The sequence below is a fragment of the Rhinolophus sinicus genome, chromosome 2 (genome assembly GCF_057876585.1).
Source record: "Rhinolophus sinicus isolate RSI-liver-muscle chromosome 2, RSI-T2T, whole genome shotgun sequence".
In the NCBI taxonomy this organism is placed as follows: Eukaryota; Metazoa; Chordata; class Mammalia; order Chiroptera; family Rhinolophidae; genus Rhinolophus; species Rhinolophus sinicus.
This window is the reverse complement of record NC_142502.1, coordinates 73,195,429-73,222,350: the sequence shown is the minus strand read 5'-3', so window position 1 is coordinate 73,222,350 and position 26,922 is coordinate 73,195,429. Positions and strand designations below refer to the sequence as shown.

General features: G+C 38.1%; 1 protein-coding gene and 1 non-coding gene across 2 annotated transcripts in view; both read left to right on the top strand.

Annotated features, from left to right (window-relative positions):
* CD109 (CD109 molecule) overlaps window positions 1-26,922 on the top strand; it is a 208,463-nt gene that overhangs the window by 74,453 nt on the left and 107,088 nt on the right. Inside the window, exons 3-5 of the mRNA XM_019749315.3 lie at window positions 5,162-5,272; window positions 23,681-23,879; window positions 25,085-25,257. Of these exons, the coding sequence (XP_019604874.3) occupies window positions 23,806-23,879; window positions 25,085-25,257 (247 nt within the window). The 5' untranslated portion in view covers window positions 5,162-5,272; window positions 23,681-23,805. The remainder of the gene's footprint in view (window positions 1-5,161; window positions 5,273-23,680; window positions 23,880-25,084; window positions 25,258-26,922) is intronic.
* On the top strand, window positions 19,780-19,920 carry LOC148758799 (U4 spliceosomal RNA). Its single transcript, XR_016020525.1, has one exon. It is a non-coding gene; the product is annotated as a U4 spliceosomal RNA (small nuclear RNA).

Below are 26,922 nucleotides of genomic sequence, written 5' to 3'. Positions count from 1 at the left end.
ACATTACATGATGATAAAAAGATCAATCCAACAAGAGGACATAACACTAGTAAATACCTCTGCAGCCAACGTAGGATCACCTAAATATTTAAAACAAGTATTGACTGACATAAAGAGAGAGGTCGACAGTAACACAATCATAGTAGGGTACGTTAACACCCCATTAACACCAGCAGACAGATCTTCCAGATAGAAAATCAACAAAGAAACAGCAGCTTTTAATGACACTAGATCAGATAGATTTAATTCATATTTTTAAAGCATTTCACCCCAGAGCAGCAGAATACACGTTCTTCTCAAGTGCACATGGAACGTTTTCCAAGATAGACCACATGTTAGGCCACAAATAAATTTAATAAAATTGAACTCATATCAAGCATTGTCTCGGACCATAGTGGTATGAAACTAGAAATCAATTACAAAAAACAAAAACAGAAAAACACACAAACACATGGAGGATGAGTAATATGCTACTAAACAATGAATGGGTTAACAATAAGATCAAGAAAGAAATCGAAAGGTACCTTGAGATAAATGAAGATGAAAACACAGTGACCCAAAATCTATGGGACACAATGAAAGCAGTCCTAAGAGGGAAATTCATAGCAAGGCAGGCCCACCTCAAGAAAGAAGAAAAAATCTCAAGCAATCTAACTTTACAAATAAGGGAACTGGAAAAAAAATAGCAAACAGAGCCCAAAGTGAATAGAAGGAAGGAAATAATAAAGATCAGTGTGGAAATAAAGTAGAGGTCAGAGAAACAATACAAAAGATCAATGATATCAAGAGCTGGTTCTTTGAAAAGATAAAATTGATAGGCCTTCAATCAGACTCATCAATGAAAAAAAGAGAGAGGACCCAAATAAATAAAATAAGAAATGAAAGAGGAGAACTGACAACTGATACCGCAGACATACAAAAGAGTTTAAGAAAATACTACAAGCAATTATATGCCAACAAATTGGGCAATCTGGAAGAAATGGATAAATTCCTAGAAGCATACAATCTTCCAATGCTGAAGCAAGATGAAGCAGAAAAATCTAATCTGACCGATTACTACTAATGAAATCAAATCAGTAATCAACAAGCCCCCAACAAATAAAAATCTTGGATCAGATGGCTTCACAGGTGTATTTTACCAACATTCAAAGAAGAATTAACAACTATTCTTCTCAAACTATTCCAAAAAATTCGAGAGAAGGGGAGGTACCTAAGCTCATTTCATGAGGCCACCATTACCCTGATTCCAAAACCAGACAAAGATATTACAAAGAAAGAAAATTATAGGCCAATATCCCTGATGAACATAGATGCAAAAATCCTCAACAAAATATTAGCAAACCGAATTCATCAATACATTAAAAGGACTATACACCATGATCAGATGGGATATATTCTGGTATGCAAGTTTGGTTGAATATCTGCAAATCAATTAACATGATGCACCATATAAACAAAATGAAAAATAAAAATCATATGATCATATAAATTGATACAGAAAAATGTTTGACAAAATGGAGCATCCATTTATAATAAAAACCCTCAGCAAAGTGAAAATAGAAGGAACGTATCTCAACATAATAAAGGCCATGTATGACAAACCCACAGCTAACATCACACTCAATGGGGAAAAGCAAAAAGCCTTCTCCTTAAGATCAGAAACAAGAAAGGATGTCCGCTTCACTACTTTTATTCAACATAGTACTGGAAGTCCTAGCCACAGTTATCAGACCAAAATAAAATAAATAAATAAATAAATAAATAAATAAATAAATAAATAAATAAACAAATAAATAAAAATTAAAAGGCATCCAAGTTGGAAAGGAAGAAGTAAAACTTTCATTATTTGCAGATGACGTGATACTATATAGAGAGAACCCCAAAGATTCCACCAAAAAACTGTTAGAACTGATATATGAATTTAGGAAAGTAGCAGGATACAAAATTAACATTCAAAAATCAGTTGCATTTTTATACACCAATAACAAGCTATCAGAAAGCAAAATTAAGAAAACAATCCCATTTACAACTGCACACACACAAAAATACTTAGGAATAAATTTAACCAAAGAAGTAAACGACCTGTACTAAGAAAGTTATAAGACATTGATGAGAGAAATATAAGAAGATACATATAAATGGAAGCATATGCCATACTCATGGATAGGATGAATTAACATAGTTAAAATGTCCATGCTACCCAAAGCAATCTATAGATTCAATGCAACTCTTATCAAAATACCAATGACATTTTTTCACAGAACTAGAGCAAATAATCCTAAAATTTATATGGAGCCATAAAAGACCCCAAACTAGCCATGGCAATCTTAAGAACAAAACTGGACAGGTAACATGTTATCTAATATCAAACTATGTTACAAGGCCATAGTAATCAAAACAGCACGGTATTGGCATAAAAACAGACCCATAGATCAATGGAACAGAATAGAGAGCGCAGAAATAAATCCATTCCTACATGGTCATTTAATATATGACAAAGGAAGCAAGATTATACATTGGGGTAGAGACAATCTATTCACTAAATGGTGCTGGGAAAACTGGACAGATACATGCAAAAGAGTGAAACTGGACCATCTTCTTACTTCATATATAAGAATAAACTCAAAATAGATTAAAGACTTAAATGTAAGACCCGAGACCATAAAATAGAAGAAAACAGAGGCAGTAAATTCTCACACATTACCCTTAGTAATATTTTTACTGGTATGTCTCCTTGGGCAAGGGAAACAAAAGAAAAATAAAAACAAATGGGACTACATCAAACTAAAAAGTTTTTGTACAGCAAAGGAAACCATCAACAAAATGAAAAGACATCCTACTGAATGGGAGAAGATATTTGACAATGATACATCTGATAAGGGGATACTATCCAAAATTTATAAAAAACTCATAGAACTGAACACCGAAAAAACCCAAACAATCCAATTAAAAAATGGGCAGAGGACCTGAATAGACATTTCTTCAAAGAGGACATACAAATGGCCAATAGATATATAAAAAGAAGCTCAACGTCATGAATCATCAGAGAAATGCAAATAAAAACCACCATGAGCTATCACCTCACACCTGTCAGAATGGCCATAATCAATAAATCAACAAACAAGTATTGGCAAGGATGTGGAGAAAAGGGGACCCTTGTGCACTTTTGGTGGGATTGCAAATTGGTGCAGCCACTATGGAAAACAGTATGGATGGTCCTCAAAAAAATTAAAACTACCTTATGACCCAGTAATTCCCCCCCTGGGTATTTATCCAAAGAAATTCAAAACACTAATTTGAAAACATGTGCAACCCTATGTTTACTGCACTGCAATTCACAATAGCCAAAATATGGAAACAACTGAAATGCCCATCAATAGATGATTGGATAAAGAAATTGTGGTACATATATACAAAGGAGTATTACTCTGCCATAAAAAAGAATGAAATCTTACCATTTGCAACAATATGGATGGACCTAGAGTGTATCATGCTAGGTTAAATAAGTCAGACTGAGAAAGACAAATACCATATAATCTCATTTATATGTGGAATCTAAAGAACAGACTAAATGAACAAACAAAACAGAAATGGAATCATGGATACAGAGAAAAACTGATGGGTGCTAGAAGGGAAGGGATCTAGGGAGATGGGTGAGAAAGGTGAAAGGATTAGGAAGTACAAATTGGTAGTTAAAAAATAGTCACGGGGATGTGAAATACACTATGGGAAATATAGTCAATCATATTGTAAAAACTCTGTATAGTGTCAGATGAGTACTAGACTTATGGGGGGATCACTTCATAAATTATATAAATGCCTAACCACTATGCTGTACACTTGAAACTAAAATAATACTGAATGTCAACTATAATTAAAAAAATAGTGATGGAATGTAAAGTACAGTATAGGGAATATAGTCATTGGTATTGCAATAGCTATGGTACGGTGTCAGATGGGTAGTAGATTTGCTGGGGTTATTACTTTGTGAGGTATGTAAATGTCTAATCACTATGTTGTACACATGAAACTAATAAAAAAGTGAACTTTCTGTGTTTAAAAAATACACATTTTATTTGTTTGGAAGGAACAAAGTACTCTAAAATATAAAGATTTTATTTAGTGAAAACCATAGACTATAATTTGTTATCACTAAACTTCCCATGTCATATGAGTATATATTTTTTTGGGATTGACAAATTTTTATCAAGATGTCTAGTATTTCTATGGAAACTGTCCTTCAGTGTAGGCAAACATGCTGTTGCAGTTCAGACTCCTACGCATAATGGGTCTCACAAATTCTTCCCCCCATTGCAAATGAGGGAAGCAGTTCACTGCTGTCTCCTGACCAGGGTTGATCTATGTTAATGTACTAACAATTTAATAATTTGGACTCTGTGTAAGTTTAAAAGGGATATGAAATTATGGTATCAAAGCATCTCACAGAAATATACTTGGGACTTCTGTGTTGCCTAAAGAAACCGTGCATTTTTATAATTGGATCCTTACAGGAATGAATGAAATTGAAGATAGTTTTAGCTCTCTTTGTACTAGCAATTATTTCCTCAAATTTTAGGAATCTTAAAACTTTCTAGCTCAGTTGGTTAGAGCATGGTGCTCTTAACAGCAAGGTTGCCGGTTCGATCTCCACATGGGCCACTGTGAGCTGTGCCCTCCGCAACTAAATTGAAACAACTACTTGACTCGGAACTGATGGGTCCTGGAAAAACACACTTAAAATAAATAAAAGTTTAAAAAAAACAACAACAAAACTTTCTGACAGGAACAGGGGGAAGGTAGAGAAAAGGGAGATTTTTTTTTTCCTAGTAGCTCATTATAAACCCAGTATGTGTAAAAAAAAAAACAAAAAAAAAACAACCCCAGACAAACAGACAGACAAACCTAGGTCACCTGAAAGGAGATTTCAGTATTACCATTTTATTTATTTTCTATAGTAATCAATGGAATGATAGCTATTATGGTTTCCATATATGAGTCTAATTGTTGATTTTCGAAATTGTGTTCCTCTTTTTTTTTTTTTTAAGTTGTAGTGAGTTTAAAACAATTTAGAACTGATATTTCTTATCATCCATAAAATGGAATTAATACCTGGCTTCAGTTTAATAGCATTATGGTTGATTATGTGATTATTCTGTGGCAGGCTCCTTATCTCATTTAATCCTCATGGCTCCCTTCAAGATATCATCTCCTTTTGACATTCAAGTACCCTGAGGCTTGGAGGTGGTCAGCAGTTTGCTCATGGACACAGATGGTAAGTGGTAGAGGATGGTGCTGAACCTTGAGAGTATCTTCTCAAGTTCAAAAGTTAGTCTGAAGGTTTAAGTAACATACAAGATGGCAAAATGCCAGGAGCAAAGTTCTATGAATGTTGATTTGCTTCCTTTGCTTTCTGCTTAGGCCATGGGGAAGAGAGATCCCTCTTCATACGTGTTTCTCTCTTTCCACAATTTTGCACCTAAACATGTAAGATCAATTTGTTACTGAGCATTAGCCTTCAGTGGGCTCATCTTAATATATGATTTCCAGTCAACAAAAGTAAAAATCTTTTCTGGCTTAAAACTGAAACAAACAAAAAATGAAAACTATCAAAACCCCCAATACATCAGAGGGTACTGATTAATTCTAAATCAGAGATCAGCATCATCATGGAGTTTTGGGTTGTTGACAGCTTTTGAGTGCATGTAAATTAGAGGTGAAGGCATAAATGGGCCATGAGTAAAATCTGCCATGGATGACTTTGCTTGTAAAAGGCTCCACATTTATAGCTGGGGCTTCATGTTGCTGCAGAGTCTGCCTGCTGATTTGCTGCACTCCAGAGTTGCCACTTCTGGAGACACCTAAAGTTGGGAGATCATTCATGTCTACTCTGAGAATCCGTGGTGCTGGTCCAGATTAACCTCTTTTGACAGCAAGTGTCTAAATATAATGGAAACTCTTTTAGAATAAGTAACCTGGCCCTACTTTCGGGTTCTGGAGAAGTACAAGTGAAAGGTATTTTTAGGATGGGTGGCATTTGTCCTAAGATTGAGTTTGGTGCTGAGTTGAGGTCATCTTCAATTTTTATTGAGGGACGTTGAAATTCTTTTGTCCACAGTGATGAATACAAGGCTATTCCTGACCAGGGTGGTAATTCTGACATCCCTCTGGTCTCATGTTCATGTCCTTTCTAACATTCTATATGGTGGAGCCTATCATCTGTGTAGTATACGAGATCTGACAATTAAGTTCGTGAACTTGCCACCGTGCGCTTACATTGGCAGCACTGTACAAACAGCTCAGTAAGGTTTCATAACCTTGGTGTATCATTTCCTTGGTATGTCTCACAGCTGTGTTCCTGTAGACATGTGGTGCTGTCTTGCTGAGTGGTGTTCATTATTGTTGTTACGTGTTTTTGTGTGCCATCGCAGGAATGTCTGAGCTTGAATTAGAGCAATGAACAAACATTAAATTTCTTGTTAAACTTGGCAAGAGTGGAAGTGAAATCAGGGACATGTTAGTCCAAGTTTATGAGGATGCCATGAAGAAAACGGCAGTGTACAAATGGATTAAACATTTTTCTGAGGGAAGAGAATGCCAAGGTCACTGATGAAGAGAGGTCAGAGGTGGTCAGTAACGAGCAGAACTGATGAAAACATTGCAAAAATTTGTTGAATTGTGCGTCCAAATCATCAGCTGACTGTGAGAAGTATAGCAGGCCAAGTAAATATGGATAGAGAAACAATTAGGAAAATCTTAACTGAAAATCTTGGCATAAGAAAGTTGTGTGCTATAATTGTAAACATCTATTTCTAAGAATTTTATGAGTAACTCTTTTGCTATTGTCACATTGTAACAGGAATATTTACTCCCCACCCCCAGCCCCTTGGTTTGACCCAGTTAAGCATCCTCTCTGAAGCACACACAAAAAATGAGGCTATAAAGTCATGCACTGCTTAACGATGCTTTGGTCAAAGATGGATCACATATAGATGGTGGTCCCATAAGATTATAATCGAGCTGATAAATTCCTATCACCTAGTGATGTTGTAGCTGTCCTATTGTCATAGCGCAATGTATCACTTATGTGTTTGTGGTGATATTGGTGTAAACAAACCTACCTCGCTGCCCAGTCATATAAAAGTATAGCACATACACTTATGTATAGTACGTAATTCTTAATAATGATAATATTCATGTTACTGGTTTATGTATTTACTACACTGTACTTTTTAATCTGTATTTTAAAGTATACTCTTTCCACGTGTATAAAAAGTTTGCTGTAAAACAATATGCCATGTTAGCTGTCAGTAGCCTCATACATATTCTGTTTATCATGTCTCTTGATTGCATCATTTTCTCTTGTGCTTGATCCAATCTCATGTTGTTTTGTAGCGTAACATGTTATTATACACAGGCTTGTAGCCTAAGTGCAATAGGCTATATAATATGGCCAAGGTGTGCGGTGGGCTATGCCATCCTGGTGTATGTAAGTGCACTCTATGACGTTTGCACAAGGACAGAATCCCCTAATCAAGCACTTTTCAGAATGTTACTTAAGGGGCACATGACTGCATATGGATCATGTGGTCACTCCAGTAACATGCTGCATTAATTGCTGTGACCACTAGGTGACAGGCTGGTGCAGAATGGCAGCACCCTAGGAAACTACAGGCTTCTATGTCTGGCTTCTTGTCAGGCCAAAAGCATGATGATAAGATTTATAGCAGGCTTTCCCTGGATTCCAAATGCAAGTTGGATGAATAAAGCGTCTGTCATCTTATGGATCTACAGCCCCAATTACCATTCCTCATTTCTGCTTTTAGACCTTCAAACACAAAAAACTAAGAGTCCTATCTCAGATAGTAGAGCTATTTCTTCACTATGTTAATGTGATTCCAGAGCCTCCTAGATAGACATCTAAAACTCAAAGGGGTCACAGTCTAAAATTTTGAGTCCTTTCTGAAAACTCATATAAGCCTGTAATGAAAATTTAAAAATACCTGTAGTGGTGATGGGAATTGTAAAGGAAGGTTTATTAAATACAGTCCTTGGAAAGACCCTGCAGCACAACAAAATTACCTCCCTTTTCAGTGTTTATGAGAAGTTAAAAGGTTTCAGTCTAAATTGGCTTCTAGTGTTTCATCCATGGTTGGGATCCAATTCTTTTCCCCTTCACCATACTTTCTCCTGCTTTGCAGTGGTATCGACTTCAATAGTGGCAGCCAGTGTCTCAACTAAGATAAAATAACTTCTGCTTCCATGTGTCTTCAGACTGGAAAAAGTCTATTTTTGGCTCAAACTGATCTGCCATAAATGATCTCCAAAGGAGTGATGTTGTCTGGTTTAGGTACTGTCTCTGATGCTTGAATCTTCTCAGACTCTCCATTACCCTCCCTGCCTCCACCCAGCTCTGGTTTCATGGCCCTACCTCTGGCTCCAGTGCTAGCATATCTCCCTGAGGTGTGCGAGCTTCTATCCATAATTCCAACTCTGCCTTGTTAGGCCTGTCAGCATGTTACTGATTAGGCTGTACTACTAGCGCCTCAACTTCTTGCCTATACGATTCTTCTGTTTCAAGGCTCTTGATGCTGGCACCATCAAGTCAATTCAACTCTACTTTTTTGATGTCCCTTTGGTTGCTTGATAGAAACTAATTAATAGAAAATTCAAGAGACTCTACAGAAAAACTCTTAGAACTAGTAAGAGTTCAGCAGGGTTGTGGAATATAAGGTCAACATACAAAAATTAATGGTATCTTTTATACCATCAGTAACCCATTAGGTAATGCAATAAAAATACCATTTACAATAATATGAAGTACTATAAATATGACAAAGGACATGCAGATCTTTAGGGAGAAAAAGTACAAAATGTTATTGTAGAGCATAAAAACATAAATATAGAGCTATACCATGACCACCTATGGGAACATTCAATTTCATAGACGTGTTGATGCTTCCTATGTTAATGTATAAGTTAAATGGAACTCGAATAAAATGCCATCATGCTTTCCCCCATGGAACTAGACAGATTCTAAAGTTCATACGGAGGAGTAATAATCAAAGAACAACCGAAAACAATTTTGAAATGGAGCTAGGAGAAGCAATTTACCTATTAGACATCAACACTTGATACAAAGCTATCTTAAAGTATGTGGTGTCTGGCCCAAGATAGAGAAATAAATCAATAGAAGAGAAATGAGAGCTCAGAAGTAAACTGAAACATTTATGGCATTGATATAAATGTGATATATTAGAATTTCTTTCCGTGAGTGACAGAAAACTCAGAATAGCAATGGCTCAGACAAGATAAGATATTTATTTCTCTCTTACCTAGTAACCCAGAGGAAGTCAGGGACCAGACTTCTATCTTCTTATACAACTGTGCATGGCCTACTTTTCTAAACTCTACTAATGGCTCAGGATGGCTTCTCCAGCTTAAGTCAACATGTCTGTATTCCACCAGAAGGAAAGAGGTAAGGCTGGACAATGTAATTAATTCTGGATGCCCACGTTTCCCACCTAGGAAATGGAGAAAAGATATTGAAGAACCAGAAGATTCTGCTCAGGTGGCAATACAAATCAGTGGAAGAAAGATTCATTATTTAACACATGGATTGGGACAGTAAATTCATATGGAAAAGTAAAATTAGATAATGTTCCTCACACTGAACATAAAGAAAAAATTTAGATGGGTTGAAACCTAAATGTGAAAATAAAACTTTAAGACTACTTGAAGAAAATATAGGAGAATATCTTTGTAACTTTGCAGTAGGAAGAGATGATTTTTTAACAGAATACACATAAAGCACAACTCATTAAGCAAAAGTTTGATAAATGTATCTGCATCATAACTAAAACCTTCTGTTCCACAAAGGACAGAATAAACAAAAACAAAGGACAGAGGAAGATATTTTAACTTACATTGTTAAGATAACATTCTGGAACCGGAACATATAAAGTTCCTACAAATGTATAAGAAAAAAAAAAAAACAAACAGTACAAACTGTACAAAAGATCTCGTGAGGCAATTTATAGAAGGTGAAAACAGAATTACAATTAAATCATGAAAATATGCTCAACCGTACTAGCAAAAACATGGAGTGGAAGGATGCATTCTAAATTACAATGGTGGTTGCTTCTGGACAGACAGTATCAAATATCTAGTGAGGGAGAGGAATAGGATTGGAGGAGAAAACAAAGGGGAGTTTACCTTGTTACATAGCTGCTAGTCTTTAAGAAAAATGAAGAAAAGAACAAAACCAAACCACAAAGCCCTCTCAATAAGGCTTTTCTCAACTTCATTTGCACAATTTAGATGGGACCCACTGAGATCTGCCCATCCATTAGCCCCTGTCTGCATAGCAGTGAGTAGAGGGGACATTTGGAGGGTTTCAGCACTTTCCCTCCCTGATAATTCCATTAATCCTGGCCCTTCACAAGGTCATACTGAGGAGGGTAACCTACCATTTGTGCATAAGCCTTGTGGCTCTTGTCTCTTTGCTGCCATATCTCTATGAAGGGAAATACAGGGATCCTATGTTGTTTTTGAAGAGGACCCTTGCTTGTTCCTTAAATTTGCAAAAGGAGAGCATGACCTTTCTCTGACATCTTTAATAAGCTCCCACTACTCTGTACACAGGATACCTAAGTCAATTTGTTCTCTCTCTTTGGGAAGGCTGTTCTCTCTGGTAAAGCCCAGGAATTCTTGATAAAGATGGTCATCAGATAAAAATCTGATGATTCCTGATCCATGGGTCATGCCTAGGTAATAAAAAAAAAGGGGGGAAAAATTAAAAAGAAAAAAAGAAAGTATGCAATAATAAATTATTTCAGTAATTAAAAAAAACATCTGAAATGAAGTCCTCATTAATATATGGTTAACATATCTAAAATGAAAACATCATCTTTCTGTGAGAGACCACACACAAGACTAGTTTGGTGGTGGTGGTGGTGATGGGGTGACAGGCTTCCTGGGAATCAGAGTGTATATCTGGCGCTTATGAAAGCATGGAGCTGAGAACAGCAACTGTGTGGCTGTGGGGCTGAGCTCATCCTGGGAGAGTAGCAGAAGCCAAAAGGAGCTAAATGTGTATGAATGAACACAGGCTCAGGGTGGGTCTCGAGGTGGGGATTGGATGGCAAAGTGTGGTTGGAAGACATCAGAATTAAGTCTAAGGTCTGGAGGCAGATGGCTAAAGGGAGTAAAACTGGGGACCACAAACCCAGGGATTTGGGTGTATTCATGATTTATTTCTATTTTGTTTGTTTCTGTTTCATTGACTATTTGGTTTATATTCTAAATGTATTAGGTACAGATTTATGTAATTATATATAAAGTATTTATTTGTTTATTAAGATTTTTATTAAAAATATAGCTAATATACAATATTATATTAATTTCAGGAGCACACCATAGTTATTCAACATTATTATACCTAAAGAAGTGATCACCATAAGTCTAGCAACCATCTGACACTGTACTATGCTATCACATATTATAGACTATATTCCCTTTGTTGTACATTACATTTCTGTGATTTATTTGTTTTATGCCTGGGAATTTGGACCTCTTATTCCCTTTTACCTATCCCCCCCTTTTAAAAATTTTCAGTTACAGTTGACATTCAATATTATTTTATATTAATTTCAGGTGTGCAACATAGTGGTTAGACATTTATATAATTTAAGAAGTGATCCCTCTGACTAGTCTAGAACTCACCTGGCACTATACATAGTTATTACCATATTATTGACTATATTCCCTGTGCTTGACTTTATATCCCCATGACTATTCTGTAACTACCAATTTGTATTTCTTAATCCCTTCACCTTTTTCATCCTACTCCTCACCCCCTCCCATCTATAACTCCAACAAATGTAGTACCCATCTGACACCATACATAGTTATTACAATATTATTGACTATATTCCTTATGCTATACCCTATATCCCCATAAGTACTTTTTTTAACAACCAGTTTGTACTTCTTTTTTTCACTCACAACCCTTTCTTTTTTTCCCACCCACAACCACAAGCCCTCTCCCATCTGGCAAACATCAAAATGTTTTCTGAATTTATGAGTTTGTTTCTGTTTTTCTTTTTCTTTTTGTTCTTTAGGTCCCACATATAAGCAAAATCACATTGTATCTGTCTTTCTCTGACATACCACTCAGCACGATACCCTCCAGGTCCACCCATGCTGCCACAGATGGCAAAAATCCATTCCCTTCCATGGCCAAGCAATATTCCTTTGTATATATGTACCATCTCTTCTTTATCCATTCTTCCATTAATGCCAGGCTGTCTCCACATCATGGCCATCGTAAACAATGCTATAAATGAACATATGGATGCACAGTTCCCCTCGAAGTAGCATTTTAGGTAGGATTACTGGGTCCTTCTTTGTCTCTTGTTATTGCCTTTGTTTTAAAGTCTATTTTGTGTAAGTATCGCTATCTCAGCTTTTTTGTTTGTTTGTTTCCATTTTCATGAAATAACTTTCTCCATCCCTTTACTTTCCATTTGTGTGTGTTTTTCAATCTGAAATAAATCTCTTGTAGGCAGCATATATAAGGGTTTTGTTTTCTTATCCCTTCAGCACTCTTATGTCTTTTGATTGGAGTATTTAATCCATTTACATTGAAAGTAATTGATAGATATGTAGCTATTGCCATTTTATTATTTATAATTTTGATTTTTTGTTTGTTTGTTTTGTTAGAAGTCCTTCTAACACTCCTTGTAATACTGGTTTGGTGGTGATGAACTCCATTAGCTTTTTCTTGTCTGGGAAGCTCTTTATCTGTCCTTCAATTTTAAATGATAGCCTTGCTTGGTAGAGTCATCTTGGTTGTAGGTCCTTGGTTTTCATCACGTTGAATATTTTGTACTAATCCATTCTGGCCTGCAAAATTTCTGTTGAGAAATCAGCTGACAATCTTATGGGAGCTCCCTTGTAGGTAACTAACTGCTATTCTCTTGCAGCTTTTAGGATTCTCTTTGTCTTTAACTTTGCCATTTTAATTATGATGTGTCTTGGTGTGGGTTCATCTTATTTGGGACTCTCTGTGCTTCCTGGACTTCTATGTCTATTTCCTTTGCCAGGTTAGGAAAGTTATTATTTCTTTAACTAGATTCTTAATATCTTGTTTACTCTCTTCTATTTCTGGTATATCTATTATGTGAATGTTGTTACACTTGATGTTGTCCCAGAAGTCTCTCAAACAATCTTCTTTTCTTGGGGTTCATTTTTCTTTTTGATGTACCAATTGGGTGTTTTCTGCTATCTTGTCTTCCAAATCGCTGATTCAGTTCTCTGCTTTATCTGGTCTGCTGGTAATTCCTTCTAGTGCATTCTTCATTTTACTTATTATATTCTCCACTTCTGAGTGGTTCTTTTTTATGGTTCCTATGTCCTTTTTTTATGCTCACTATCTCTCTTTTGAAGTTTTCACTAAGTCCTTGAGCATCCCTATAACTGTTGTTTTGAACTCTGTATCTGGTAAGTTGCTTTACTTCCACTTCGTTTAGATCTTTTTCTGGAGTTTTCTCCTTTTCTTTCATTTGGGATGTATTTCTTGGTTTTCTTATTTGGGCTGCCTCTCTGTGTTTGTTTCTATGTATTAGGTAGGGCTGCTATGTCTCCCAGTCTTGGCCGAGTGGTCTTATGTAGTAGATGCCCTGTGGGGCTCAGTGGCACAGTCTCCCTGGTAACCTGAGCTGGGTGCTCCAGGATTGTCCCTTGTGTGGGTTGTGCGTGTCTTCCTGTTATAGTCGAGTCTTGCTTGCTATTGATACGTCAGTGGGTGGGATTGGGCCTCAGGCTGATTGGCTGTGGGGTTTGGCCACGCCCACAGCTTATAGTCTGTTGTGGGGGGGGCTTACCACTCTAAGTGGGATTCATTTCAGTGGGCTCTGGTGCCTGTTGAGAGTGCCCTTTTTGTGTACCAATTGTAGGGCTAATTGGTCAGTGCTCTGCTGTGATCTGATGCCCACTTCCAAGTATGTTGGTTCTTGGGCCTCTTGGAAGGGGCTCGGGTGCAGGCCCAGGTCATCCACTGCCTGTGACCAGTTGGGGACTACCTGCTAGGAACTATAAATCTATCCGTGGTTGTTTGCTGCCTGTACTAAAGTTGGAGTGACATAAGAGAGGACACACTGCAAACTGAGGATGTCTATCACCAGTACCAGGCTTGGGAAAGCTCTGCAAAAAGCCAGAATACCCCAGTCCTGCTGCTACCTACTGGATCCCTTATGGTTCAGCCACTGATAAAGCCTCATGCGTTAGTGAGCTGGGTGAGGATGTGTCTTAGGGAGTCACTAGAGTGGAAAGAGTTGGGGTCAACAGGTTAATGTAGACTCTGGTTTGGTGCCAGTGCTGAGCCTGGAGCTACTCAGCAAAAGTCTCAGAGCACATTGAGGCCAGTTGCCGCCTGCCTGGGGCCCACGGACTTTGATAGTTTCCCAAGAATTAGTGTAATGTGGATGGGGCTGGCTACTCATAAGAAAGTGCCTCTGGCATTGGGGTAGTTGGCTGGGGCAGGATACCAGTGGAGCTCACAAAGCCAATCAGATTCAGATTTCGCTGTCGTGGGGGCGGGCTCAACACAGAAAAGATGGTGCCTGCCTGCTAGCTGCATGGGAGAAAGACCCCACACAGGGAAAATGGTGACTGTTCTCCAACCCTAGCCTCGCAGCTACACACCTCAGTCTGCACCCGCATATGCCTCCAATGCCCAAGTCACTGTCCCTCTGCCAGAGCCCAGGGTGAGTGCCTGTGAGTGAGTCTGTGTGTGGGCCATTTAAGAGGATGTCTGGGTTTCCTGCAGCCTTCCATTCCACCCAGATGGTCAGAATCCCCAATGTTTTTCACAGACAGATATTTTGGGGGCTTCTCTTCCCAGCACCAGTACTTCGGGCTGGGGAGTCTGATGTGGGGCGGGGGCCCCTCGCTCCTCCAGAGTGAATCTCCATGGCTAAGATATTCCTCCTGATTCTCAACTGTGACATGGAGGTTTGGGGTCAGGCCGTTTTGCATCTCCACCCCTCCTACCATTTTTGACGTGGCTTCTTCTTTGTATCCTTAGTTATAAACTTCTGTTCAGCTAGACTTCAGATGGTTCTCCAAGTTGATTGTTCTATAATTTAGTGTTAATTTTAATGTATTCACAGAAGGAAGCATGCATCTTAGAACTCTCCCATCTTAGAACTCTCCACATATATATTGTTTTTTTTTCTTTTTTCTTTTCTTTTCTTTTTTTTTATACATTTCCTCTTTGCAAAAATCTATGATTTGATAGAAATTCAGCAAGCAAGTACATTTTAGCCCATGGAGGTAAATATACTCTTATAACAGTTCCCGAAGCTTGATTGATGATACTTATGATTAAAGTATGACAGTGGAAGGGTATGCTATACTCAAAAGTAAAAATATTGAAAATGGGTGGAGAAATTGCCCTCTATGCCAAGAAAGCTTAATCTTGGAGAAAAATCATTGACCTCAAGGGTGTGTTGTGTTGTGACAGGATGTGAAAGATCAACGTTCATGTTTTGGACTAGCAGTGAGAGGGAAGTGGCAGGGGAGAGATTTGAGGGACTAGTAGGCTCACTCCACAGCTTGCCAAGCTTGCCTGAGGGGAGAGTCCCAAGTGGGAAAGGCCTGAAAATCTGGCACTGATTCCGGAGTTCCCTCCCACAAGGAGGTGGATTAGTGGGGAAGGAGGCACTTGGAGGAGTCCAGGGATGATACAGCTGCTTCCTTGTGCACTCAGGGATCCAGGTGCTCTCTACCTTTCTTTTTATTTTGCCCTCCTTGGGCGCAAGGTCTTTCATCCTTTGAGTTGCAAGGTCTGATGCCTGTGTTCTGGGCAGGATGAAAATGGAAGAACCATGGGCCTGCTCTCTTGAGGTGTTGCTTTTTTATTCAGGAAGAGAATGCTTTCCCTGCAGTCTTTTTTTTACACCTCATTGTGCAGACTTAGGTCACATAACCGCACCTTGTTGGATAGAGCCTGGAAAGGTATATTTTAACTTTCCAGCCTATCTGACAAAGGAGTACATGACAGAGGGAGGCAGTAGATAGCTTTTTGGTAACCAATCTATGGCGTTCATTTATAAGGCAAGTAGGTAGTTCCACAGGTGTCCCAAAACCAAAAGTGAACAATGAAACTGTAAAGCAAAGAGAAGCCAAGAAGTTAAAATGTGGGTAACAGAGCAAAGCAAATGTATTAGATCAATGTGACAATTAACTTTTGGTGTGTGTATAATGTTGGCCAGGTTTTAAAATCTTGGCCATGTTGGCTTTGTCTTCTTTAAAAAATACGCACATGTTAAATTTAAATTCAGTGTTTTAAAAAATTACACATGAATGTGGTTGAAAGACTCAAATAATTTACAAAACTTAGTAGAAAACCAAAAGGAAATCCCAAAGTCCCTTTTACCTTCAATTGTCTATTTCCAGAGAAGCCATTTTAAACAGAGAATTTTCTTTCTTGGCATTTCTTGCTCATGTTTCATCTTTTCCATCAGCTCTTTATATCTTCGTTGAGGTCTTAACTAGGTATGTTTCTTAGGCTGTGGTAATCTGGAATATAATTTTTATCTTTTCTGTGATAACATTTTTCTGATGAGTAGTGTTAGTGAGTTTTCTGTTTCAGTTTTTTTCTTTTAAACTGAGTTTTCTTGTATCTTTGTGTGTGTGTATATATATATATATATATATATATATATATATATATATATATATATATCATGTTTTGATACAAAAATATTTTCGTTATGGAAGATTTAAAATATATATAGAAGTAGAGAGAAGAGTACAATGAATTCCCATGGACCCATCACCCAGCTTCAACAATCATTAACTCACAGCTTGTCCCTTCCTATGTTATTATTATTTATAGTAAAAGATACATAATATAAAATTTACTATTTTAGTTATTTGTAAATATACAGTTCTGTGGCATGAAATATATTCTCATTGTTGTGCAACTGTTACCACCATCCATCTTTAGAACTTTTTAATCTTCCCGAAGTGAAACTCCTTACCCATAAACACTAACTCTATTTACGTTTCTCTTCAGCCCTTGGAAACCACCAGTGGAATGTACTTTCTACCTCTATGAATTTGGCTACTCTGGGTACTTCATATAAATGGAATCATACAATATTTGTCCTTTTGTGACTTGCTTATTTTACTTAGCATAATGTCTTCAAGGTTCAAACATGTTATAGCATGTGTCGGAATTTCCTTCCTTTTTAAGGCTGAATAATATTGTATGTATATGCTACACTTTGTTTATCCATTTATCTATTAAGGGACACTTGCGTTGTTTTTACCTTTTGGCTATTGTGAATAATGCTTCTATGAACATGAATGTGCAAATACCTGTTTGAGTCCCTGATTTCAATACTCTTGGGTATATATACCCAGAAGTGGAATTGCTGGATCATATGGTAATTCTATGTTTAATTTTTTGAGGAACTGCCATACTGTTTTGCAGTGGTACCATTTAACATACCTATTAGCAATGCACAAGGGTTTCAATTTCTACACACTCTCTCCAACACGTATTTTCTCTGTGGTTTTTTTTTTTTTTTTTTTTTTTTTGGGTATTGGTCATTCTAATGGTTCTAATTTGGTTCCTGTATTATTTTTGAAGCAAATCCCAGACATCCTAACATCTCACACACAAATATTTCAGTATGTATTTCTAAAAGATAAAGACCCATTCAAAAAATATAACTCCAACCACAATTAATAAAACATTATTTAATATCAATATTCACAATTTCAACTATTTCAGAAATGTAATAATTTTTTTTTCATTTTTCTGTTTAGATCTGGATTCAAGTAATATTCATACATTGCTCTTAGTTGTTGTCACTTAAGTCTTTTTAAATCTATAGTTCCTTTCAATTCTCTTTAATTTTCCTTGAAATTTATTTGTTGAAAAAGTTGTATTGTTTAATAAAGTATCCCACAGTCTGGATTTTGCTAATACAATTGCATGATATTTAGTATGTTCCCCTATATTTCCTTGCGAATTGGTAGTTGAAGCTAGAGGCTTGATCAAATTCAGTTTCAATTTTTTTGACAAGACTACTTAGGTGGTGTTGTGTTCTTCCATCGGAGATTTACAGTATCTGGATATCTCATTTTGTGATACTAGCAGTCATTTATAATCATTGTTTAGCTCTGCTTCATCCAATATGGTAGCTATTAGTCACATGTTGCTATTTAAATTAATTCCAATTAAATAAAATTAAAAATTCAGTTTCTCAGTTGCACTAGCCATGTGTCGAATGTTCAATAACCTCATGTTGCTCATGGCTACTGTGTTAGGACAGATATAGAATATTTCTATCATCATAGAAAGTCCTATTGGACAATACTGGTCTAGGTCTATTAATTCATTAAGGGTTGTGATACAGTGCTATTCTAATTCTAACATTGTTTTATGTTTACTAGCTGGAAAACTCCTACAGAGTGAAATTTCCCCATATCTACTATTTGGTTACCAGTGATACAGTTTATATTGGAAGTCAGGATGGAGCTTTATTTTTTCCCTTTGATGAGATTAAAATTCTATGTTAGAAATCAATAAATCATTCTGACATCAACATAATTATGTAATTATTGTTCGCTGTAGAGCCAGCTAATAAATTATGGTTACACTTTCCCCCCTCCAGCTTTTTCTTTTCCCTAGTTTCCAAAATTCCCTTGCCTTTCATTGCACCATTTTACATTATCAATTTTCTCCCCCAGTTCTGTATAACGTTCATCTATTCTATTAAGCTTCTTTTTTTCCCCTTGAAGCCTATTCCTTGAATTTTTCTTCCTGTTGGAACTTCTCCCTTCATTGCTCTCTGGGATTATATATCTTACATCTTCTTTTTTCTTGGCTTCTTTCATTGGTTTGCTAAATATGTCTTTCTAAAGTAACTTTCTAAAAAATGTTTGTGGAAGTCAAAATTTCTGAGTAATTTCATTTCTGAAAAGATTTTTATCCTATATTCACTCTTGTTTGATAGTTTGGTTGGACAGAGAATTCTAATTTTAAACTCTGGACGCTCATATAGAAAGTTAAGTACAAACCTCATTATTATTATTTCTTGTTAATTTTAGTATTCCCTGTCTTCCAGTGGATAGGGATTTCCTTCTCTGCACTTGGGTAAGATAAAAAAGATTCTCAGGGAGTATTCTGGTGTTCTGTGCTAGATTCTATCTATCTAAATAGTTCTCAAATAGATGATGAATGTAAGTAGATATTAATTTCATACATAATATTTCTGAAATGTTACAAAATCTGAATGTGTAAAAATCAAACAACAGCTAAAATGTGGTGTGTGCTATAACTCAGTAAACTAATGTTTCTCCCGAAGACAGCTTCACTGGTCTGAGAATAATGCAGTAGAAATAAGTGTGGTTCCTCTACTACCCCTAGTGATCCAGTACTGAAATTTTTGCTTCCCATCCCTGCAACATTGGGCTCTGCTGGTCTAGAGGTCTCAGTTCCCAAGAGAGGAACTCTTCCACTAGGGGACACTGCAATGGTTCATTTAAACTGGCAGTTGAGATTGCCACCGGGGTACTTGGAGCTCCTCATGCCAGTGAATCAGCAGCTAAAGAAAGAGTTACTCTACTGGCTGGAGTGATTGAATGATCCTAATTGTCAAGGAGTTACCACTAAGCAAAGGAAGAAAGGAGGATATCTGGAATGCAGAAGATACACTGGGCATCTCTTGCTCCTTCCAGGTCCTGTGATTAAAATCAATAGACAGCTTTGCGCAGTGGCAGTATCGTAGCCAATGAGGTTTATCCGAGGCGCGATTATTGCTAATTGAAAACTTTTCCCAATACCCCGCCATGACGACTTGAAATATAGTCGGCATTGGCAATTTTTGACAGTCTCTACGGAGACTGAGCATTTTGGTTTAAAAAAAAAAATAATAAAAAATCAATAGACAACAACAGTATAATACCAGGAGAACTGCTAATGGCTCAGACCCTTCAGAAATGAAGATTTGGGTAACCCCACGATGCAAAGAACCATGACCAGGCTATGTGCTTTACTGAGGGCAGAGGAATAGGTAGTGGAAAAAGGTAGTTATAAATATCATCTATAACCATGTAACCAGTAGCAGAAATAAGGACTATAATAATTATTTGCATCTCCTTCTTGTTTTGATATATTTGTGTATATATTAACCAATATTTTTCCTTCTTCCTCTCATTCCTCTACCCTCTAACGTGTGTTAACAGTAGTTAACCTTATACCTCAGTATTGAAGTTACAGGATAACATAGGAAAATGTGATTCAGCTAGAAGAGGCATGGACAATATCCAAAGATGGTTAAAGGGATTTTGTATCCTCTTGGAGAGAGGGTTAGGTTGTTTTTGGTTGTGTGAGGGATAGCTGCATTATGTTAAATGAAAGCATGGTTTTTCTATTGTCTTTTTTCTGAAGTAAAGTATGATTTAAAGGGGTATATACAGATGCCAAGTTGACAAGGCAAGTTAGTAGCTTTGTACAGTGCCAGATTATCTAAGATGGAACTGAATTTCTCAGAATTCCCCTCCCTATATGGTTCTGAATAGGTGTTGTCTGAAACAGACATTTTATGTGAATTTGGAAGCCAGCAGTGAAGCAGAGCTGTATCTGTCACTCTCTGAAAGTCAGTGCAGGGCACGAGGCAGGTGGGCTGCTTTCCCAATACTGTCACTGATAAGCTAGCTGACTTGGTACCCACCACGTGCGGCGGCAATGGGGCCCGTAGCTCCTCCAGTTCTCAGAGGATCTCCTCTTTGAGCTTTTCTGAGTTCTGGGCCCAGTGTATATGCAGCTTTGGGTGAAAGATACCAGCTTTTCTGGCAGGTTACCCAGGACATCAAAGCTGGAGGTGGTAATAGAGACATGGGTTCCAGTTCTCCCTCATGTTTCTTTGCTCTCGTTTGTGGTTGGCTTTTCTTCCCTGGCTGACTTAGAGTGACTTAGGCTCAACACTAGATGCAGAGGCGATGACTGCTCCACCAGCTCCCATAATTGCGTAGAATCCATTTCATAGTGGTTCTGCTTTTCTCACTGAACCACACCCCTAAAGCCAGGTCAGAAGGGATATGGGAACAGAGTGGGATTTTTAAGCCAAAGGCTGTTCAATTTTCATGGGAGGAATATACATAATCTTTTCAGTATCTAAATTCATGAATTTTACCCCAGAGAGTTTTTAAGATGCTCTTTTAAGGACTAACTTACTAAAACAATACCATTTTTGTTGTTTCCTTCTTAAAAGAAAAATAATATACATATACATACTTTTTAATTACTTCACAGCATACTGTTGCATAAGTGTACCATAATTATTTAACCCAATCTCTTATTACACTATTTTGTTTTTCTTGAAACACACACACACACACACACACACACACACACACATATGTATGTATACATATACATATATATTAGAAAACTGGGCAGTTACAGATAATCACCAGGTTACTGATAACATTTTGGTGAATATCCTTCAAGTCTTTCTTCAATGCATATATCTATAATGTATATATACACATAGACATACTTTATTTTTATAAAAATGTAATCACCTTTAAATTCTGTTTTATGAAACGGATTCCCCCAAGAGTATATCATGAATATTTTAATCTCTAATTAGTCCCCAATTCAAGAATATACTTTTTAATTACTTCACAGCACCTTGTTGTGTAAGTATACCATAATTATTTAACCCAATTTCTTATTATAACTCTCAGACTATTTTGTTTTTCTTAATTAAAAAAACAACACTGAGATGAACATTTTTCATTAATCCTTTTAACAAATTTTTATTGAGTAGCTACTTTGTGCCAGGCATGTAATAGCTTCATCTCTGTGCAAATATACATGGCTAAATTTCTGTATGGTTAAGCTTTTCAACAAGTGTGTATTGTGAGAAGGAAGGCATAAACAGGGAGGATGCATCAATTTAAAATCTGCACAGATTTAACTTTACAAAAACAATGAGGTGGTTCTAAGTCTTTCTAGAAGACATTTTGGAATGCAACATTATCAATGAATCTTTCGGAGTCCCTCTTATGTTTGCCTACCTCTAGAGGAAACCTGAATTTATTGGTCCATCATATGAATTGAAGCTTGAAAAGGATTTTCTCCATGTTCCCAACTTCCTTTTCTCATCAAAGTGCCCCCAATTGCATCTACCTGTACATACACTGTGGCCCACTGTAAACTGAAGTAGAGCAAGCAGAATCTCAGTCCCAATCCCAGACCTGCTAAATCAGCATCTGCATTTTAATGTGATTCTCATACACATTAAAGTGGGAGAAGCATTGATTTAGACCTTGATATTTGGCCCACACTTGACCCTATTCCTCCTCTCTGAACAGCAGAGGTGAGGAGACCAGACTAGCAGTAACAGCTGTGTCGGACAGGAGCTGTACCCAAGGATCCACTTAGATATTTTTCACCATCCCCAAGCCCTGCCTGCACAGGAAGTCAGCCACTAAAGATAGGCTGCCTGTAGGAGACATAAGGACCTAAGGGACCTCTGCAACTTCTTCAGCAGGGTAAAAAAGGGTGGGACAGGAAAAGGTGGACAGTAAGCTCCTGAATTCCCCAAACCACAGTATGTCTAGGTGCTACTTTCCGCGTTTAGCACATAGCTTTGTCATGAGACATCCCTTTGCTGACCAACCTCTTTTCCTTTTGCGTTTGCCGCATGTTAAAAAGTCATCATCTAAGACTTTTCTCCATGAATTAGAAACTTTAAGTTGTCAGGGACTGGATGTGCCTGTTTTTCAACAGTTTCTGGCAGTTCCTTGCTTTTATGGTGTAGTCATGGTGAAATCTGAGTCATCTGAAGATGGTGGCAGTGACAAAGAGCTGGGGAAGGAGCTGCTGACAAGCTGGGACTGGGATGAGCTGGAGATCAGTAACGCTAGGCACCAGGGCCACCGACCGTTAGGACAGGAGAGCTACCCCAGTCCTAATTGTGTTTATACAAACTGCTCCGTGCTTTACAGTTCTAATGAATATTTTCTGTAGCAAGTGTGGTTAGACAGCCGAAAGTATAAAGCATCTCCCCAATTGTTTCTCAGAGTTCCAAGCAACAACACCTAACTCTTGCTTGCGCAAGAATTCTTCTTTTTCTTTTTTAAGCTGAGAAATTACATTTTCCCGGCAAGGCAAACAATATTCCTCGCTTTTTGTTTTAAAGTAATAAAGTTCTCCAGTGCCCATGCATATAAAGTAAAACAACTACTCAATAAATACTCCCGTTTGGCGTGTGTGTGTGTGTGTGTGTGTGTGTGTGTGTGTGTGTGTATTTGCTATTTCTCTAAAATTCTGACTCACAGTCTGGAGGACAATGATTAATTTTTTTCCACTTCACATAGCTGCTATGAATTTCTCCTCACGAGGATGGGCCTGTTTACTCAACTCTGGGCATCGCTGGTAAAGCGCTAGGGTAAAGAGCCCGAGGCACCGGGTGGGCTGGGGAAGTGGGAGCCCTGTGTTCTCCGCGGTATCCGGGATGCTGGGGCCAGGTTGGGCTGACCCCCCTGGATTTGCGATGTTTGTCAAAGTAGCAAGAAGCGCCATTGTGATGCGGGTGGGAAGGGTGGAGCCACCAAGTCCCGTCTCAATTTAGATCTCTCACTCCTCTTTTAGGCGCGCCCATTTCAGACTGCTAAACTCCAGAGTCAGGGGAAAAAAAAAAATCAGGGAGGAGGTAGAAAGCCACACCCCGCGAATTTCCCCAGGAGCCGAAGGTCGCCAAGGCAGACGCGGCTGAGATGCGGACCCCACGGCTCCTGACCGCTGCCCACCTCGTCTGCGTGTGGACCGCAGCGCTGGCAGCAGCCCCGGGGTAAGAGCGCCGAGGCGCGGGGCGCGCGGGGCGCTCTGGGCGCGCGGGGCGGGCGGGCACGCGAGGCAGGCGGGCACGCGAGGCAGGCGGGGCCGCGGTGTCCGCCTGGGCCCGGGCTGCGGGAGGCGGCAGCGGGAGGCGGCAGCGGCTGTGCAGCAGCTGGTGGGAAACGGCCGCGCGGCGGCAGCCCCCAGCCAGGCACTGGCCTGGAGTTTTGACCATGTGTCGCTTCAGCTTGGTTCTCCATGAGACAGTTATTTTCTCCACAGATGAAGTTGTTTTAGCGTTTTTCTGGCCATAACTACTTTCTAAAGAGAGTCATTTTATTTTTAGTACACGTTGCTTCTGCATTTTTCTCAACTGTTTGCTTTCAAATAATGTGCCTTCTTCTTCCAGAACATATGATACTATTCTTTCTAAACAAGGTGTCTCCACTTTGGTATGGGCAAAAGTGTGGCTGAGGTGACTGAAGTGTGGGTTCAGGAGCAGACATTGTAGGAAGGTAACTACCGAGGCACCCAAATAATGGGGGAGTGCCCCACTCCTAAAGGTTTTTGTAGCTGAGCCCTAACCCCTAGCTTGGGCAGAGAAAAGTGCTGTTTTAGTGACTTTTATGTTCTGCTATACCTGGAAATTTCATCACTGAATCGTTTAATTTCTGATGGTGTATTTCAATCAATGGTATTGGTTAGATGATGTTTTCTTGGGCAAATGCACAAACATAAAGATTTGAATAAGAAACAAGCAAAATCCTAGCGTGTGCGTGCGTGCGTGGATGTGTGTGTGTGTGTGTGTGTGTGTGTGTGTGTGTGTTGAAGCCAAGAAAAAAATCACACTGGGATGAAGTCATCTGTAAAGGAGAAGTTTAGAGGCTTGTACATTGCCAATAACTTTTGCCTGCCCCAGTGTGAGCCATTTACATGGAGGCTCATCCTGTCCTGTTTGTGGTTGATAAAATGGAAGTAATAACACAGGTCCTACTCCAGTGGTGTATGAATTACTGCATTAAAATTGATTTATGGGAGTTGTTTCAATAGCATTTCAGTGCAATTGTTAAATGGAGCCATGCGGCAATATTAATTGGAACAATTGCAATTGGCACCATATAGGGAGTCTGTCTCATTACTTATAGAATTTGAGGATCACAAAAGAATAGAGATGTGAGGATAAGAAAGTTTGTTTTTCCCTTGTTGGGAACTCTTTAGGCCCCGTTTTCTGGTGACAGCCCCAGGAATCATCAGGCCTGGAGGAAATGTGACTATTGGGGTGCAGCTCCTGGAACATAGCCCCTCACCGGTCACTGTGAAAGCAGAGTTGATCAAGATGGCAGCAAACCTCACTGTCTCTGTCCTGGAAGCAGAAGGAGTCTTTGAAAGAGGTAAGCTAAACAGCATAGAGTTTTACCCTTTTGCTGTAATAATTGGAATATGTTAATAAAGCCATGTGTTTCGTATGGTAACAGAGAAACCCCACATTTGCAATGGCTTATGTAATAATTAAAAGCACTTCTTCATAAAAAATTAAAAGAACTTTTAATTCTTACTCATGTAAATCCCAAAATGGTGTTCTTAGGTGCTCTTCCAGGTGGTGATTCAGAGACCAATGTTCCTTCTACTCTTTGGTTCCATCACCATCGTCAACATGTAGCTTCCAAGTCTTCAGACGAAGAGCACAGAATTTCTCATGTGAAAATGTTTTATGGGTTAGACCTAGAAGTGGTTCATATCACTTCTGTTCCTCTTCTGCTGCAAAGGATGCTGGGAATGTAGGCCATTGTGTGCCCACAAGAGGAAATGAGTGTAGTTAACAGTTTGACACAAAACTATTTATTGGATGTAGGAGATTTTACTAAATAGGCCTGTGGGAAGGAAAAGAAGAGCTGCACAATGCTTAAAATGTTGTTTTATGGAATATTTCTTAATATTTAAAGTTACAGAAAAAAAGAGAAATAATGTGAAAGTGAGAGCCATTTGTAAAAGAACCTACATATCTGTTTCAAGTTTGGGTTCTAACCTGGCCCAAGGTTAGATTGGGTCATTGAATGTTTTCTTTTTCAATACTAAGGGAAAAATAATTTTTTGGTAAATACTTAAATAGTTAAATATTTTTTCCATTGAAATGAACATTTATTGTACTTTTTTCTAGTTGAAAAAATAATATATACTTAGTGTTTACAACCTGATAAACACTGGAAATAAAGGAAATAAACTCACATCACCCATAATCCTACCACCCAAGTATAAACACTGTTAACTAGAAGCATGTTTAGATGTTTAGTTAGAGGCCAGAAGTTGAGGCATAAATTCCTATAATGTTAAGAGTTATCTTAAAAAAAAGTCATTTAAAAGCATATAATGAAGGATGGATGGGATTCCACAACAGTTCATTATATAAATGTTTATACTCCACCAGCATAGAGAAATTAACACCATCGTGAAATGAGATAAAATCAGAGTTGATTTACATCCATGGTTCTTTCTCCACTGGAAGTTGATTGACTGGGTGGATAAGTTTGGGATAGGAGTCAGGAGGAGGTAATGTGTGTAGGGGCCAGGCCACTTTATCTTTCATAGGTGTGATATCTGAAAAAAAGAGGTGTTCCTGGAGAGGAAATGTACGTTAATGCTTAAGATCTGAGATTGAGTCTTACTGCTTGTTTGTATGATCTTGGTCAGGTTACTTAATAGCTCTAATCCTCAGTTTCCTCATCTGTAACATGGGGATAATGAAACTTAATTCCCAGGACAGTTATCAAGTTAAAATCAATATCTAGAACCTATTAAGTACTCAATAAACAACAGCTGTTAATATTATAAATAGTGATAATACTGAAGAAGATGAAGGAAACATTTCCTTTTTGTGTGGAGGTGGACCTCTGCTTTTATTATTGAACCATTGTTTTTGAAAATGAATGAATTTGGTCTTGTGATAATGGCTAAAGAAAATATTGAAATACTGAATCACAATAGACAATAAGGTAGTTCCACATTCGTTATTGTTTATTAAGAATTATTATTTTGGCTCTACACTAGGTGTGGGAGTT